This window comes from Indicator indicator, chromosome 20, assembly GCF_027791375.1.
Source record: "Indicator indicator isolate 239-I01 chromosome 20, UM_Iind_1.1, whole genome shotgun sequence".
NCBI lineage: Eukaryota > Metazoa > Chordata > Aves > Piciformes > Indicatoridae > Indicator > Indicator indicator.
In genome coordinates, this window is record NC_072029.1 from 6,225,229 (window position 1) to 6,243,788 (window position 18,560).

Below are 18,560 nucleotides of genomic sequence, written 5' to 3' on the forward strand. Positions count from 1 at the left end.
CTCAACTCTGAGAAGTTAGTACAATCAAATCAGAGTAGGGCATAAAAACTACATCAGAGACATAAAAACTACATCTTCATCCCATCCTTCTTCCCAGGCTTAACTTCACCCCTGATTTCCCTAAAGGGCAATAGAGAATGGGAGTTGTGGTCATCTCATGGAATTGTTTCAATTGCAAAAGACTTCTAAGATCATTGAGTCTAACCATCAACTTAAGACCACCATGGCCACTAAACCATGTCCCCACATGCCATGTCCACATGCTTCCTGAACACCTTCAGGGACATTGACCTGGAGGTCATCACTACACCACCTCCCTGGGCAGGCCGTTCCACCACATGTTGTCCTTGCTGATCCTCCTCAGGGTGAGAACTCCTCACACTCTTCCAACTCCAGCATGGGGTTCCATCCACAAGACAGCCCTCCAGAAACTTCTCCAAGGTGAGTCCTTTGCACAGGCTGCAGTTCTTCACAAACTGCTCCAGCATAAGTCCCTTCCATAGAGTACAGTCCTTCAGGAACAGACTACTCCAATGTGGATCACAAGTCCTGTCAAGCAAATCTGCTCCAGCACAGCCTCCTCTCTCCACAGGGCTCGAGGTCCTGGCAAAAGCCTGCTCCACCACAGGCTTCCACAGATTCACAGCTTCCTTTGGGCATCCACCTGGCTCTGGTATGGGGTCCTCTATGGCTGCAGGTGGATATCTGCTTCACTACTAACCTCCACAGGCTGCCAGGGGACAGACTGCCTCACCATGGGCTGCAGAGGAGTCTCAGCTCCAGCACCTAAGGCGCCTCCTCCCCCAGTTTTGGTGTCTGCAGAGTTTTTTTCCTCTCACATTTTCTCACTTCTCTCCCCAGCTGCAGATGCACAGCAACTTTTCCCCCTTCTTAAATCCATTACCACAAAGGTGCTACCACTGACACTGATGGGCTCAGCCTTGGCTGAGAACTGGAGAACTAAGAGAAACTGCAGATTGCATTGTCTGTGGCAACACATGCCAAGGGTTAAGTGCCACTGTCACTAAATTCACATTTGGGTTCACACTTAAGGCACCAAATCCTAGAATATAACACTTCAATTGCCCACTTAATTTTTAACATGCTGGAAAGACCACAAATGCCACAGTTTCTGTTAGTACAGCTGGCTCAACATCTTACTCCCACTACTGCCTGTGCCTGTGTCAGCACTTCTGAACAGCTTGGTGCCAATGGCTATTTGGGACCCACAAACTGTACACTGTACACTCTGCTGCATGAACCTCACCTGACGGATGAGCTCAAGAACTTTTCATGCACTGACAGACTCCACCATCCCAAAAAATCACCAGCACAGGATTTTTTTTGTTCAAGCCAGTTCTTGCTTCCAGGACTTCTTATTAAACAGTCAATGAGAATATCATGTTTTAGGAAAAAAATCCACCTCCTAGCATCATTGTTGCTAACATATTTATTGCTGACCTTGCTGCACCTTGATGCTAACCAAAGACCAATAAATGATGAATTTCAGTGCAGAACCACCAGCAGAGAGCTCAGATTAATATTTGTCTGAAAGAACATATCATCTTAGATTGTAAAATTATAACAAGAGCTTAAAAGCTATGTCTTAGGATTGGGTAAGTCATGAGAAATAGGCAGAAACATTCATAGCCTGACAAGAATTTTGGTGATACTTAAAGAGCAAATAATGGTAAAGGCTAACTTCTGAAAAATGAGCTTGGAATTTGCATGACTTTCCTCATACCACATGAGAGTCTGGACTGTAAAACCTTCTGTAGAGAAAGATGATATAAGAAGTGAAAGACAATGAGATCCTATGGCTTGTTATTAGGGAAATTGCTTAAAAGCACAAATTCTCAATTTAGATTTTAAATTTTAGCATTTCATATGGAAAAATACACAGACACAAGTAACGGACATCTCTAAATTAAAAAGAACTTATTCTAGAATGTCTGCTAAAAGTTCTTTATAGATTCTTTGTCCTGTACAGAGAACCTCTACAAACTGCTCCTGCAGACAAGTCAGACCTGAGCACATCTCCTGTTACACCAAGTACTAAAACTCCAAGGGAAATCAGTTGTGCTCTTGCTCATCCCCAGTAGAAAGCTCATTAGGTACACTGGGACACTGGTGCCCTCTGGTATGAGCAATTGTCTTTTGCTGGGCAAGAACCCAGACACCTTTTTTGCCTAGCAGATTCCAGATGTAGGATGCAGCAATAACTTTAAGCAAGAACAGATGTGTTGGAGCACAGAAAAGTCAATTTCCTTTTCCAGAGCATGGCAGCAGAAGCAATTCTAACAGCAGCAGGTCCTGTTTCTCTAGAGCTTGTTTGGGGGGTGTTAAGCTTGCTGCTTGCCTGGTAATCTCTCATAACTTTGCAGTTTAGAGAAGCTGGTCCTATATGTTTTTTTTTTCTCCTTATAAAATTGTGCTCTTGGATTTAAGATCAGAGCTCAACTGAGTTAAAAAGAAGCTTTAGAAGTTACAAGAGCTACCCCATATATTCTGGAGGAAAAGAGGCCTTTCTGTAGAATAAACTTTGCAAAAGCAATGTCTAAAGGTGAGGGAAATATAGAAATTAAGTTAGGACTGTAATGAGGTGTTTACTTTATGACATCTATGTGCAACCATTTTTTTTTCCTTTTCTAACCATTATTTTTCCTAGGAACAGTTAATGCTCTCAAGGATTTTTCTGATGACGTTAGGAGGATCTTAAGAGTTAGGTTCATTCTTTCCAATGACTTAAGAAGACACTAAGAAAAATACACAAGACCAAGATAATTTACCTTATCAAGGCAAAATTTGTCATTATTTAATGCTCTTCCTTTGGAATTACTTTGATATTTAAAAAAAACTATCTTCAATCTGAGATCCTTATGATCCACCAACACAAAGCTTTTCTATCATTCAAATGTAATTTTCATTCCTACTGACTAATCATCACTTCTGTTCCCCTAAGAAAAAACAGCCAGACTATTTTTTTAATTTGATGTCATAAATATCTTAGTAATCATGGAATTACAGAATATTAAGGGTTGGAAGGGATCTCTAGAGGTAGAGTCCAACCCTGCTGCCAAAGCAGGAACACATCCAGGTGGGTCTTGAAAGTCTCCAGAGAAGGAGACTCCACAACCTCTCTGGGCAGCCTGCTCCACTGCTCCAGCATCCTCACAATAAAGAGGTTTCTCCTCACATTGAGGTGGAACCTCCTGTGTTCCAGCTTGTACCTGCTGTTCCTTGTCCTATCACTGGGCACCACCGAAAAGAGCCTGGCACCTTCTTCTTGACACCCACCCCTCAGATATTTATATATTTTCTTAAGATCTCCTCTCAGCCTTCTCTTCTCTAGACTAAACAGCCCCAGGTCTCTCAGTCTCTCCTCATGGGAGAGGTGTTCAAGTCTCTTAATCGTCCCTCTAGTTCTCTGCTGGGTTCACTCCATTAGATCCCTGTCTCTCTTGAGCTGGGGAGTCCAAAACTGGACAATTGTAATCACCAAGAAGGAAGATCAAGGTCTAATAAAATATTTTTTTTAAATATCTCCCACATTGCTGTCCATAATAATTAATGAATAGGCAAAAAAATGCACTCGGTGTTAGCAACCACACAGGTATCTCCATGACATTTTAATCCTAGTTCAGTACTCATCAAAATGTCTCTAAGATGCCCAACTAGGAATGAAGGACAAATGGATGTAGGATAGATTACCAAAGATACCTTAAAAACCAGGAGTGGGTTTTCATCACATGAAGGAAGGGAGTCCTTATAGAGGAGTGGAATTGCCATTAGTAGGAATACCTGTCCGTAAGGCATGAACCATGGCAGAGTTGATCTGCCTGAGGGTAGGAAGGCTCTGCAAAGAGATCTGGCCAGGCTGGATCAATAGGTTGAGGTCAGTTGGATGAGGTTTAACAAAGCCAAGTGCTGGGTCCTGCACTTGGGTCACAACAATCCCATGCATGCTCCAGGCTTCGGGCAGAGTGGCTGGAAAGTTTCCCAGTAGAAAAGGACCTGGGCATGCTGGCTGACAACCATATGAACATGAGCCAGAAATGTGCTCAGGTGGCCAAGAAGGCAAACAGAATCCTAGCCTGTATCAGGAATAGGATGGCCAGCAGGACCAGGGAAGGGATCGTGCCCCTGTACTCAGCAGTGGTGAGGCTACACCTCAAATACTGGGTTCAGTTTTGGGGCCCTCACTACAAGAAAGAGCTTGAGGTGCTGGAGCGTGCCCAGAGAAGGGCAACAAAGCTGATGAGGAGTCTGGAAAACAGATCTGGTGAGGAGTGGATGAAGGAACTGGGCTTGTTTAGTCTAGAGAAGAGGAGACTGAAGGGAGACCTCATTGCTCTCTACAACTCCCTGAAAGGAGGTTGGAGTGAGGTGGTGGTTAGTCTCTCCTCCCTACTATCAGGTGATAGAATGAAAGCAAATGGCCTGAAATTGTGCCAGGGGAGGTTTAGGTCGAGTATTAGGAACAACTGCTTTACTGAAAGAGTGGTCAAGCATTAGAACAAGGTGGTGAGTCACCATCCCTGGAGGTGTTCAAGAAACATGTGGCCATGGCACTTCGGGCCATGGTTTAGTGGTCACAGTGGCGTTAGGTTACAGTTGGACTCAACGATCTTAAAAGTCTTTTCCAACCAAAACAATTCTATGGTTTTATGATTTTATATGCAAGTTAAGGGCTTCCCCTGACTCTGAAGTCATCCAGATTACTAAAAGGAAAAAAACCCTGCATTTTATGAAACTGAAATCTCTCTTCAGGGGTAAGAGGAGATCCCTAAGAGAAGATTCCCTGTATAAACTGCCCATGTGTGAACTAAGCCTGTGTGTTAAGCAGCCCACAGAACTGCTGTACAAAGTGAATAAACACAATGTCAAGAAGTAAAATGAGCATAGCCCTAGTAATTGGAGTGTACACCACCAAATTCTTTCCACGAGGTGTTTTTTTTTCCCCAGCCTTTCCTTATGAGTGAGCACTATTTGCCCTCTGGAACAACTCATCAAGGATATCTGCAATGCATTCTGAAAACAAAGCCTTTTAAAATGAATGTTCTCCCTGATTTAAGCTGATGTCTCTGACTAATGAACAAGGTAATTGGGTTTATTTATCTAAACCAATCCTATCTTGCTCAATAATGGGAACGACATTGCTCACAATTGATTAGGACACCCTTCCTGAAAATCATTCTATAAGAAGAACTAAGCCAGAGAAAGTTATTTGCTATCTCTTCCATAAGCTTTCCCTTGCTTCAATATTGCACAGGCTTTTTCCTGTTCATGTTTGGCTCTAAGACAATTATTTCAACCAACATTCACTGGAATAAATTCCTTGAAGACAAAGATTATCTGAAAAAAAACCAAAAAAAATAAAATTAGATACAGTAAGTTTCCCTGTGCCAAATTAGAGTCCTTTTTAAAAACCAAAGAGAATGTAACATAAAAAAATTAAGTAATCCCTGCTTTTAATAGGATAATTAAATTAATTTCTACTTTTAATAGGATGATTAAATTAATTTCTACTTTTAATAGGATAATTTCTCTCTGACATATAGGGTGGCTTGAATTTGTTTATGGGTAGGTTCTGTAAAAATGATTTAACTTTGAAAGTGTGTTCAAAGTACTTATACTGTATGTATACATTGCGATATATATATAAAATAATAAAATATAAAAAAATAATCAAAACAGTCCAATAGAGCAAGAATTTAGAGTAATAAATTGCTTGGCTTGAGAGTTAAAAAAAAAACCAACAAAAACAAACGACCAAGTAGCAAATGCAGACATTGCCTTCCCTCAGGACAAAATGAATATTAACAACCTTCTGGGTTTAATTTTTTTTGCTAAATATACTTGAAATGCTAAATAGAACTAAAGATTTTATCCTAACTAATAACTAATTTTGCTGAATCAAAAAACCAGGATGTGGTTGGCGTTTTCTTCTTTTAGACTCCTGCTTGGTTCCATTGTCAAAAAACACCCAAACCACACAACTACAGAAACGATTTTTGTTTTGAATCTGAAAGCAGGGACATTTAGTGGCACTGTTTTATCATTGTTATCATCAGCAAATCTAAAGAGCAGTAAAATACAGTTACAACAGGAATTTCTGTTGCAGAACACCATTGCAGATGGAAACATCCCACAGTGCTCTGGAATGCAGAGAGTTTGAGTGTGCTACATTTGCAAGTTTAAGCTAATTACAGCATCTTCAGTCTTCTAATATATATTTACTGAAAGATTCCTTTGACTGCCTAGTGATGCCATCAGTCCATCTTCTAAAAGACAGCAAGCATGAGCAGACAGGAATAGTGTGGCCAGCAGGAGCAGGGGAAGTCCTTCTGTCCTGTACTCAGCACTGGTTAGACCACACCTTGAGTACTGTGTCCAGTTCTGGGCCTCTCAATTTCAAAAAGATGTTGAGCTGCTTGAATGTGTCCAGAGAAGGGCAACAAGGTTGGGGAGGGGTCTGGAGCACAGCCCTGTGAGGAGAGGCTGAGGCAGCTGGGGTTGTTTAGCCTGGAGAAGAGGAGACTCAGGGGAGACCTCATTGCTCTCTACAACTACCTGAAAGGAGATTGTAGCCAGGTGGAGATTGGTCTCTTCTTCCAGGCAACCAGTGGCAGAACAAGAGGACACAGCCTCAAGCTGCACCAGGGGAGATTTAGGCTGGATGTGAGGAAGAAATTCTTCCCAGAAAGAGATTGGCCTTTGGAATGGGCTGCCCAGGGAGGTGGATGGAGTCACCCTCCCTGGAAGTGTTTAAAAAAAGACTGGATGAGGCACTTGGTGCCATGGTTTAGTTGATTAGATGGTGTTGGGTGATAGGTTGGACTTGATGATCTCAAAGTTATCTTTTCCAATCTAGCTGATTCTGTGACACCCTAATTTTATGAGCAATTATAAAGTCCTTCCTCTGACACACTGATCTCTTCCTTTGTCAAGAAAAAAAGCAAGCATCATATACAAGGATCAAATGACTTTCTAAATACCAGGCTCCTCACTGGCCTGTCAGGAAAATCAAAGCAGGAATGCAACTTGATATAACTGTAGTTAGTAACTGCTGCCCTGCGTCTTGGTGCATTTCCCTCTTAGATAGTTGTTCAGTAAACAGGACAAGGAAAAACTGTGTAATGAGATCATGACAGTTCTACCAAATGAAACCAATCCAACCCAACCTTCTCCACCTACTAGCAAAACACCTCACCAAAAGTTACAGTGGCCAAATATCAAGATCCATAACCTGATGATGGATGTTGGTTTCTTCTCCCTAGTAAAAAGTGACAGGAGGAGAGGAAATGGCTTCAAGTTGCACCAGGGGAGGTTTAAGTCAGAGATTAGAAGAAATTTCTTCACAGAAGGGGTTCTCTAACCACTGGAATAGGGTCCCCAGGGTGGTGGTTGAATCCCTATCCCTGGAATCCGTGGAGGTGTTACAAAGAGGCAGAGTTTTGGTGCTGAGGGACATGGTTTAGCATCATACTTGGCAATGTTAGAGAATGGTTGGACTGGATGATCTTCAAGGTCTTTTCCTACTTAATTCTGTGATTCTAATTCTCCATCTGCATTCCTGCAAGCACATTTTAACCCACTGATGCATTTCTAACACTGGAAAACTGATAAAGAGGACAGTTGAAGGACTTAAATGTGGATTTTGGCTGCTGTATTCAGTCTGCTCTGTAGAGCAGAATGGCATAGTTATTGTGCAAATGCACTCTGTACCATTTGTTTAGCCACCTGAAACCATATTAACAGAATATATTTAATAAATATCTTAGGGACAGGTTGCAGATAGAATTGCAGCCCACATCAGAATAGTTTGAAAGAGCAAAAGAGCCTCAGAGGAAGTGGTGCTGGGTTACACTGGAAGCGTTCTTTGGGACAAGACATCTCACAGTGTGACTGCAGAAGGAATTATCTCTGTAACTGAAACAGCATTAGGAACAGTTACTGGAGAAGGGAATTGTCAGTGACTATTGGCAGAGCAGACGGAAGCAGAGTTCAAGAACTTTCTTTTGCAAGAAAGAAGCTTTGACTGCAAGCAACCACCCTGCCAAATTCAGAGCAATTTCTTGTTTTGCTGTCTCTGCCCTACACAAGGAATTTGTTTCCAGATCCCCTTAACAACAGGAAAAGGAGACATGATGAAGCAGTATGAAGTTGGCAGGCCACAGGTCACTTTTTTCTAAGTAAAAATAATAATGTGAAACAGCCACTGCAGGCTGTGGTCATTTCAAAACCCACATCTCACACAAACACACCACTGAAGTGACTGTTATCTAAGTGACCCAGCTGAATACAGCAGCTCTCGTCAGTAGTGTCCAGAGATTATCCTTCCTTCCTGTGCAAGTCCATCCTCAGTTTTAATAGCACAGCTCATGGCCACACCTCAAACACTGGGTTCTATTTTGGACTCCTCAGTCCAGAAAAGTACTGGAATGTGTCCAGAGAAGGACAACGAAGCTGGTGAAAGGTCTAGGGAACAGGTCTGGTGAGGAGTGGCTGAGGACACTGGGGTTGTTTAGCCCAGAGAAGAGGAGGCTGAGGGGAGACCTCATTGTTCTCTGCAACTCCCTGAAAGGAGGTTGGAGTAAGGTGGGGGTTGGTCCTACTATCAGGTGATAGAATGAGAGCAAACAGGCTGAAATTGTGCCAGAGAAGGTTTAGGCTGGATATTAAGAACAACTGTTTTAACTGAAAGAATGATCAGGCTTTGGAGCAGACTGCCCAAGGAGGTGGTAGGGTCACCATCCCTGAAGGTATTCAAGAAGTGTGTGGACATGGCACTTTGGGACATAGTTTAATGGTCATGGCGGTGTTGGGCTGATGGTTGGAATTGATGATCCTAGAGGTCTTTTCCAAGCGAAACAATTCTATGATTCTAGGATTCTATGACTGGAAGCACTCTAATGGGAAACAGAGAGGACTAAATATAGCAGAAGCATAGCAGAAGACAGCTAGGGCAAGCAAAGCAGTAAAACAGAAATCCTCTGCTTGCAGGTGGGGGAAGGAGTAGAAAAAATGTCTCATTTTTCTTACTTTTCTTCCAACTTACACAGAAAAACCCCAGAGGAAGTTAATTTCAGCACTCTGGCCTGCTTGTTCACAGCTGCAGCATCACTAACCTTTACAATCTCTACAGATCACCACTGTAGGCATTTTGAAAGCAAACTTACCTGAAAGTCTTGATCATCAATTCCAAACCTCTCTCTTAGATTTCGGAAAACCATTGGACAATATTCCTTAAATTTGAAATGACTTGGCATGTTTTCTCTGAAAGAAGATAAAAGCGAAGCATCTTATTCACCTGCACATGCAATAAGCAACTCCAGAGTATTCATTCTGTCTCATTTTCATTCATAGGAAGCAGTGGATAAGGAGATTTACAATCTCTCTTTCAATGCTTTCTTTTTTCTTAATGAGATTTGGTCTCACTGTGCTCGTTTTCTTTACAAGTTTTAATACATTTATACATATTTGTCTCTTAACATGCTACAACTTAACTGGAGGAAACAAACACAAGCTATATTTTGATAGCTTTGTAAACTTACCTCAAAGAACAACAAATTGCCCCAAAATAACATCAAAGGTGAAATCTTAGATTGGATTATACAAGAATTACTGCACCATTTGTGACATCAGAAAGTACTGACAGTGCCAAAGCTTCAAGAAAATTTAACACAATTCAGAACAGAGCCCATTTTAATAGTGGTAATTTCAGACTTACACATGAGAAAAGTTACTTTGACCTTTGCTGTGGAAGAAAAGACCCAAAGAAGCAGAATTCTGACTTGTTTCAAATATAATCTTGAATAAATTCAGGATTTACACAGTACAGCATGAATAGTTTTGTATGTCTGCACATACTGCTCCACAGAACATTGAGTTTTTAAGAGATGGAGGCAAATGAAATGATCTTAATTGTGGAGTTTCTCTATGATTGGAATGATTTGGTATTATGCATCATAAAAAGATGAGCTTTGATATATGCTTTAAATTCTCACCCCTGTTCAAATAGTTCATTTAACAAAGAACATGCAGGTGAATTGATGCTGTTAAAAATACCTAAATGCTGATGGATCAACCAAGGATAATCAAGAAAGGATCACCTTCAGCAAGTAAGATCCTCATAAGGCAATAATAAAGCATACAGAGGAAAACTACTACCCAGCAGCCCTTGGTGCTGCTTTTCAGCACAGCACAGATGGTTATGTTTATCACAGGATTAACTTAATCACCAAAACTTTAGTCCCATGGACTGAAAAAATAACAGAGTTCATAGTAGTTCAAAACAACAGTCACTGCCTCTATCCACTGCTACAAAGTACTGTTCCTTGCACTTACTTGTTGAAAAGGTGATTGTCCACCTTTATCTTTGAGTAGGCTTTGAAATCATCTGGCATCAGCATAACAGGGATTTGAACATGGCTTAGTTCATTGATCTAGAGAAAACAGAATAGATTTAGTTGCTGAGGTCTATGCAAAGATGCTGCATGTGTCTTAATTACAGGAACATTCTTCAGTCAGCCACTTCTTGTCTCTGGCCTGGAAGCGAATGCAAGTCAAAGGAGAACGCAAGAGCAGTTTTCTCCTTTCCAGATTAAATGGGATCATGAGACTTACACATTGGAAAAGAAACAACACTACATATTTATACTAATTTTAGGGGAAAAAAAAAAAGAAAAAAAAAAAGAAGTACTTCAAAGGAGATCTGGAGCGTACTTTTTATGGCAGGTCGTGAGGATGCCAGCAAAGTGGTCTTTCATCCCAACACACTGCTCTGGTTTTGTCAAGGCAGTTATGCTTCCCAAAGATAATGCAAATGCTAGGATTTGAAATGACTATCTACCTTTGCAGTATGGGAAGTAGCCTTACATGTCTGTGTCTGGAACTACTTACAGACCATGAAGTGAAATTTTGCTTACATGTGAACACACACAGACACACACACACTCTTTAGGCTCAATAAGCAAAGGTTTGTCTCTTACACGAGTGCAGGGCTCAGGAGGGTTTGTGCAAGTCACAGCATTCAGGCATTTTTGTGATTGCTCAAGTCAAACTATTTAAATATTCATGTTTTTTTTTCCCTTAGAAATACATGGAGAGGTGAGTTCTAAGACTTTCCTTCTGAAGCTGTATTTATGGGGACTGCCTGTTCTAGTCTGTTATAGTTTATAATAAAAATTAATATGCTGGGAATAGGATAAAATATGAATTATAATTTATTAATATCAAAAATTATTTTCCCGAGCTAATTTCATCAGGATTGTTTGCCCAGTCGATGGCAGGTTGATTAAACAAGATAGGATGTTAATAAACAGTAGAATAAGTCTATAAAGGATCAGAAATTTGGAATTAAGAGGAGCAAAGGGGAAATGACCATCTTAAAGGTCTCTTCCAACCAGAACAATTCCATGATTCTACCTTTGAAACAAATACTGTCAGTCTTCTCAAGATTAGGATTTCTCATCTATATTTGAAACCCACTTCTGACCACATCTTTGTGCTGAACTGTAGACAGCTTTACCATTCCCTGCTTTGTAGGCAGGTTTTTATTATTGCATGTATTAAATAACACTTACTTCAGTAAATTGCAACTAAACCATGCTGAACATAAGACAACGAGGTGTTAGCTGTAGTGATGCTTTCAGATCATGAAGGAGATGACCTATTCCACTAAGAGTCACCAAACACCCATGACATACTTTTACCTTAGGGTGCTCTATATCCTGCCTCTGCATCTCAGTTTACCCAGTCAAAACTTTCTACTCATGCAGAACACATCTTATAGAAAACTGCTGAAGCAAAGTTTAGAGGCAAACCCCACTCTGTATGAATACAAATGCACAGCAGAGGTGGATAGAGCAACACAAGGGTGCTCCTCTGCTCTTAGCACTGCTTATCCAACACTGTTTTCCAACTTAGGAAGCTGTTAGTTGCCTTTAAATGCTATCCTACTGAATGAAGGATGAAGAATCACTAAGTGGTAGGGGTTGGAAGGGACCTCTGGAGATCTAGTCCAACCCTCCTGCTAAAGCAGGTTCACCTAGAGCAGGCTGCCCAAGATCACGGTGTCCAGGTGGGTTTTGAAAGTTGCCAGGGAAGGGGACTCCAAAACCTCTCTGAGAAGCCTGGTCCAGTGCTCCAGCACCCTCACAGTAAAGAAGTATCTTGTTAATTTCAAAGGAAACCTCCTCTGTTCTAATTTGTACCTCTTACCCCTTGTCCACTGAGAAGAGCCCAGCCCCATTCTCTTGACCCCCATCCTTCAGCTATTGATAAGATTCCTCTCAGTCTGGTCTTCTCCATGCTAAACAGCCCCAGGACCCTCAGCCTCTCCTCTTAAGAGAGATGTTCCAGTCCTCTCAGCATCCTCATGGCTCTTTGATGGACTCATGGCAGTAGTTCTCTCTCTCGAACTGGGACCCTAGAACTGGACACAATACTGCAGGTGTGGCCTCACCAGGACAGAGTAGAGACAGGGAGAACCTCCCTTGACCAGCTGGCCACACTCTTCTTAATGCACCCCAGAAGACCATTATCCTTCTTGGGCATATTGCTGGCTCATGGTGAACTTGTTTTTTCAAGAAACCCTCACTGAAGCAATGATAGGTTATAAATATTGGAGGGAAAAAAATGGACTGACTTGGAAGTATGGTCTTTTGCAGAACTGAAGTTAAAAAAACCAAGAAACCAGTGAGAAGCCTTTTAGCTCTCAAAGAATCCAGTGCAAACAGGCAGGTCAGGAAGCCCCAGCACTTCAGTACCACCAAGCCCTCATAATGTTTCCTGGAGTGTCTCATTTTTATTATTCAGGTCCCTGCAGCCCACATGAAAACTGATAAAGTCTGTGTTATTTACTGAACATTTCTTGGGGAAGCCCTGAGAAGCTTCAGAGGCATGGCAGTTACACAATAGAGTGGAGAAAGGAAACAGAAAGATGTTGGGGATGGACTCAGTAGGCTCTGCTCCTTGGTGTTGTAGGGCAAACACCCTTCCAAAAGGAGAGAAAAAAGAAACTCCAGGAGTTTTTGAAAACACAGCTGTACAAACCCAATGAATCATGCAGACACCTCATTAAATATGAGAGACCATAACAGAGCATTGGTCCCAAATCACTACATCTAATGTACACACTCTTTACTACAATTGGTACTGCTGGACATCAATCTCACCCTGAAGCTACAAGGCAAGTTCTTGAGCCTGTGGAACTAGTCTAGCTGATGGACAAACAAAATTAGGAACAAGTACATTCGTAGACTTACAGAATGGTTTGGGTTGGAAGGGACCTTAAACATCATCTATTTCCAAACCCCTGCCCACCATGGGCAGAGACACCTCTCACTAGACCAGGCCTCATCCAGCCTGGCTTTGAACACCTCCAGGGAGGGAGCATCCTGTTCCAGTGTCTCACCACCCTCACTGGAAAGAATTTCTTCCCAACCTCCAGTTTAAATCTCCCCTCTTCCATCTTCAATCCACTGCCCCTCATCCTATCACTACAAGCCCTACCCAGCTTTCTTATAGGCCCCCTCCAAGTACTGGAAAGCCACTCTAAGATCTCCCTGTAGCCTTCTTTTCTCCAGGCTGAACAGCTATAATAATGCAGATATATAAAACTTTAGATTTGCTTATACAGAATGATCTACTCTTTTAGACTGCCTGAGTGTACAAATTCCACATTTGAAAGAGGGGTCACAGATCTCTCTGCGTGTGCATTCCAGCCAAAAGCCACCCCCAAGAACATTTTCCACTGGATATTGTCACTAAAACCAAATTCATGTAACTTCAATTACCTCCACTCACAGCACTTTCACTTGCAAAGCTGCATTTTAAGTTACCAAACAGTGAGTTGAACAAATTTTCACATGCATTCGCTTTCTTAATTTGCTGATGTAAAAGTTCTCTGGATACATCCACAGATTTGCTTTCCTGCTGTGAATATTTAAATTCATGCTATAATGGCACAGCTTTAATTGTACCTGAGGGCCTTACAAATGTCATCTACATAGTGAAATAACAGATAAATGTGCTTGCATTTGCATACTTGAGAGATTTTTAATCTAAGCAGAAAGTCCAAAATACTTCTCCTAGGAATTTCCCTCAAAGATCTGAATGTACAATCTCCCACCCTCCAAATCAGGGGGGAGAAAAGATGGCAAGCTAACAGAAAAGGAGTTTTTGCTTGTTTTGTTTTGTTTGAGGTGGTTTCTAGGTTTGCCTTTTGTTTGCTGTAGTTTTGGGGTTCTTTTTGATCTCTTGGTTTGTTTGTTTTCTTTTTGTTTGTTTTGGGGGGGTAGTTGTTTTTTTGGTGAATTGCTTGATTTTTCTTTTTTTTGAGATTCATTCAACTCTGAGCTATGTAAAAGCAATTTCTCTAATATTTTAGGGAATTCCTCTGTAGCAGAAGAGGAAAATTAAAAAAGCAGGTGATGAACACACAGGAGAAATGACCTTTGGTTTAGCATACCAGCTGAGTAATGGCATTTCCCAGTGGCACAGAGCGTTAATTAATTTAAACCTTCCCAGTATAAAGTTGAGTTCTTTGTGCAGTAGCACATTTTTTGGGGGGGGGACAGATTTGATGAGGCCAGATTGGAAAGTGCACACATGACAGAAAGGAATACCCCGTGTCATTAGATCTTAGTGGAAACTAGAACCACACTGGGGGGAGGGGAAGGAGGGTGGGAAGAAGAAACAATATCCACAACTCCTCTCAACAAACAGCTCTTGAAAAGCTGAAAAAATAGGGAAAGGTCAGAGGGTTCAATTCCCCACTTTGCCATCACTGCGTAAAGAAAGGGTCACATCTGAAAGACGTGAAAAACGAAACACAAAGGTGACACCTTAAGCCTTCCAACTCATCTCTGATGAAAATTTTACTCCTTTTTCTCCACGTTTGAAAGTCAAGGGTGACAGAAAACGTTAACTACGATGCATCTGATACCTTTGCCAAGCGTTCTGTGCGTCTCTTCGTGCTCCCCATTAAACGCAGCCAGCTCCCTCAGCGATAGCAAATGAGATGTGACTGCGAGGATGGAAGTTCAGCATACCCCAATTACAACAGGAACTGTGTTACAGTAGCTGGAATAATTACAGAAGAAAGAAGAAATACCCATTTTCCTCTGAGGAGTGCTTCTGAACCTAACGAAATCATAAGCAAGAGATAATTTCCCACAAGAGATAATGACGACGCATAAATGAAGCAGGAAGAGCTCAGTGGGCAGAGGACTGACTTGTTGCTCAGGACTCAGGATCAAGCTTTCATTTAATTACTGCTAAGAGAACCCACATTTAGAGCATCTCTACGATAAATGCACGTGCATCATACCCAGAAAGAAAAGTTCTCTTACTCCTGCAACCTCCAGCATTTAACTGCCCTCATTTGTGGCTGCCAATGGGGAATTTTGCTGTGGTTTGTCTTGCTGTCTTGAAACAGACAATGCTCAGTATAATCTTTGAGGAATTTAAATCCTATGTAATAGCCTTAGAGAATGGATTATTTTAAATATAAATGACTAAGATTCTAGTTGCACAGTAACCATGCATATTATGTATAAATACCTTGCCTATTAATAGCATTTGTAAATTCATGCACACAAGATATTAATAACTGACCCAGAAACCTGCCTTTAAGGGATTTATTCAAGTATCTCCTGGGATATTGATACAGAATCAGGTAGAGACATCCCCCACACAAGTCAGGAGCTTTAAGGAAAAGCAGTTTTAAAAGCCTCAGAGCAGCACTGCCCCTTTAACCACACAGCTACAAAAAAATTAATGCATTAGGGATGTGCTCAGAGCTGTGACTGGTGGCAGGTGGGTGGGGGCTGAAGCCAAAGGAGGCTTTTCAGGCAAAACCCGACTGATTGCAACTCATTTTGCTCCTGCAGGTTCAGGATTGAATTCACACTGTCAGGAAAACAGAGGTTGTAATTAAACTGCAAATAAGAGAATAATAAAAGCCTACTGGACACTGAATAAATAGTAAGACTCAGCTGGTAATGATTCTGAAATTAGCACACAGAGAGGTGTTCCCACAAAGACATCTTATATTGGTGACATTTCAAATAAGCTTCTCTAATTTATATGATTTGAAATCAAGCAATGAATATATCATAAATTGTTAGCTGTTATTAATGGCCCTTATTTAATTCAGAAACATTCACTCTAAACACCACATTACTAGGGCAATGCATAATTAAACATTAGTTTTCATTCTGTCAGAATATAAGCAGCAATAAATTGCTTGTATGCAAAGCAATGAGATATTTAAGCAGATATAATAAAGGCAATTTACAGCATATATTGCATGTTTAGCTAGAGGATCCAGAACCACCATCACCAGACACAAGCTGATGCCTATCACTGTGATGCTGCAGCAGGTAACTTGTCTAAGGCATTACAGATGCTCCTATTGATTAAAAAACATCAACACAAAATAACAAAAAAAAAATCCCACAAAATTAAAAAGCCATGTCCAGATTTCCATCACAAGCAGACTACTTAGCAATGTCTAATGCTTCACTTGGAAATTCTCTTCCTCTCTCTAACCTGTATGTAGCTTCTGGAATTTAATCTCTCTGCTTGAATATATAACATAGATATTGTTTCCTTTTAATTTAGCAGTTGAGCCAGTCAGCCAGACAGGCTGGCTGAACCTATGGAGAGATGAGGTGTTTTCACACTGAACAGCCTGCTGCAACATCTCAATTGCAGCTAAAGCTCCCGGCGCTTTCACACACAGGAAAATCCCTGCTCCTGCTGGTGCTGGATGGGGCTGGAGTTGTGGAAGTGCTACTCTCTTTTTAGCTCTGTTTGTCTCCCACCTCCTTTTCTGAACTGAGAGCCAATTCACAGCAGTCTGATCTGCAGAGGCAAGCAAACTACAACTGGTTTGTTACTCTGAGAGCAAGTCAAGTGCATTTTTCACAAACTTGTGCCTTTTTAAAGGCAGATTTTGGAAGAAGTGGGGGTGGATTTGGAAGAAAGAAATGATTGAGGTCTAAAAATAGAACTGAACTTTTAACACCACCAAGCAGTTCTGAGATTTTTATGTTGGTGGTTTACTTGCTGCATCTCAGTTTCTTCGTTGGCAAGGGAAATTGCAGAGAGCTCTGAAGAAAACATCAGTACTTCTTGTGCAGACGTGGAGTCACCATTTTGATAGGGCCAGAGGCTTCTTCAGAGGCACAGCTAATTGATTCACAGGCAGGTTAATGCTTACCAAAGCAAGCCCCGCTGGCTTCTAATGGATTGCTCTTCCCAAACAAGGCACTAGAACCAGAATGCAACAGAGGAAAACTGTTGGGGGTAGAGAATTTCACAATTAAGAGACCCTAAGCCTTCCTTCTTCTGGCACCTTCTTGACAACCGAACACCCTGCAGGTCTCACCGAGCAGAGCACTGCTGACTGCTAGAGCACAGCCATCTCTGTCTTCCTTCTTAGAGTGGACAGATACTCCTTAACCAGGATCACACGGGATCACAGGATGTTAGGGGTTGGAAGGAGATCATTCAGTCCACCCCCCCTGCCACAGCAGAACCGCTCTCTGAGGAGTTAAAGAAAAACACTCCACGCTGGAATGGAAAGAATTAGAAGCTTAAATGGAAGTATTATTCATAACTAATACAACAGTACAAAAACATGCAAAAAATACCCAACAAGTCGTATTCAGCCCAGCTCTCCAGTCTGGGCTTCCCCCAAAAAAACCCTCACTAGACCATCACCTTCCCAAGACCTCCTCCCCACCATGCCTCAAAACCCCCAAGGCCTCCAATGCTCCCCCCATAGCTCCCTACCCAGACCTGAACCAGAGTAGAAATTAGCTGAGCCAGGGCTGGAGCCAGGCTGCAAACTTCCTCTGCACAACGAGAGATGAGACCCTGCACATAGAGGAGAGCAGCGAGGGAGGAAAAAGGGCAGAAACTACAATTCTGCCCATTTATATATGGGAGTAGATGCAGAATGATGGGAATGGAAATAACAAAGATGATGTTTTTTTCTCTGGTGTCCACCTCCTTGTACCTCTCTGGTCCCTGGAGGGCTGGACTCTATGGTTAGACTCTTAACTCTATGGCCTATGCCTTAAAGGCATCCTGCCTAAACCCATAACAATCTAGAAGATACAAGTTTCTTAATCTTATTTTTCCTCTCCTATAAAAAAAGCCATTTCCAAAGCTGTTCCTATTGTGCAAGGAGCAGGGGTTCAGGTTAAAGCCCAAGGGGCTGGGTGGTGACAGGCAGAGCTATAGGCAGCATTTACATCCTTCTCCTTCCCAGATGTGGAGCACGCCACAGCGGTGCTACCAGGACAGTAAACGCCTTGTGTTGAAGTATAAACTGAAAGTGAAGTGATTATTTTACAACTCTTTGAAATCTACCTTGAAGGGTCTGAAAAGGGTGAATGAGGTCAGCAGCTAATCAATTTTGTGGAAGACATTTGCCTGTTACGGGGCAAAACCATCATTTGATAAATGTCATTTGACAGTTTAAATTACACTCAAAGCCATTCTTGCAAGAGAAATAAAAGGTTAAGCTAAGTTCTGCTGTA

General features: G+C 41.6%; 1 protein-coding gene across 1 annotated transcript in view; it reads right to left on the bottom strand.

Annotated features, from left to right (window-relative positions):
* PIP4K2A (phosphatidylinositol-5-phosphate 4-kinase type 2 alpha) overlaps window positions 1-18,560 on the bottom strand; it is a 124,671-nt gene that overhangs the window by 42,921 nt on the left and 63,190 nt on the right. Inside the window, exons 2-3 of the mRNA XM_054390052.1 lie at window positions 10,351-10,448; window positions 9,183-9,279 (exon numbers count right to left, since the gene is read on the bottom strand). Coding sequence (XP_054246027.1) covers window positions 9,183-9,279; window positions 10,351-10,448 — 195 coding nt within the window. The remainder of the gene's footprint in view (window positions 1-9,182; window positions 9,280-10,350; window positions 10,449-18,560) is intronic.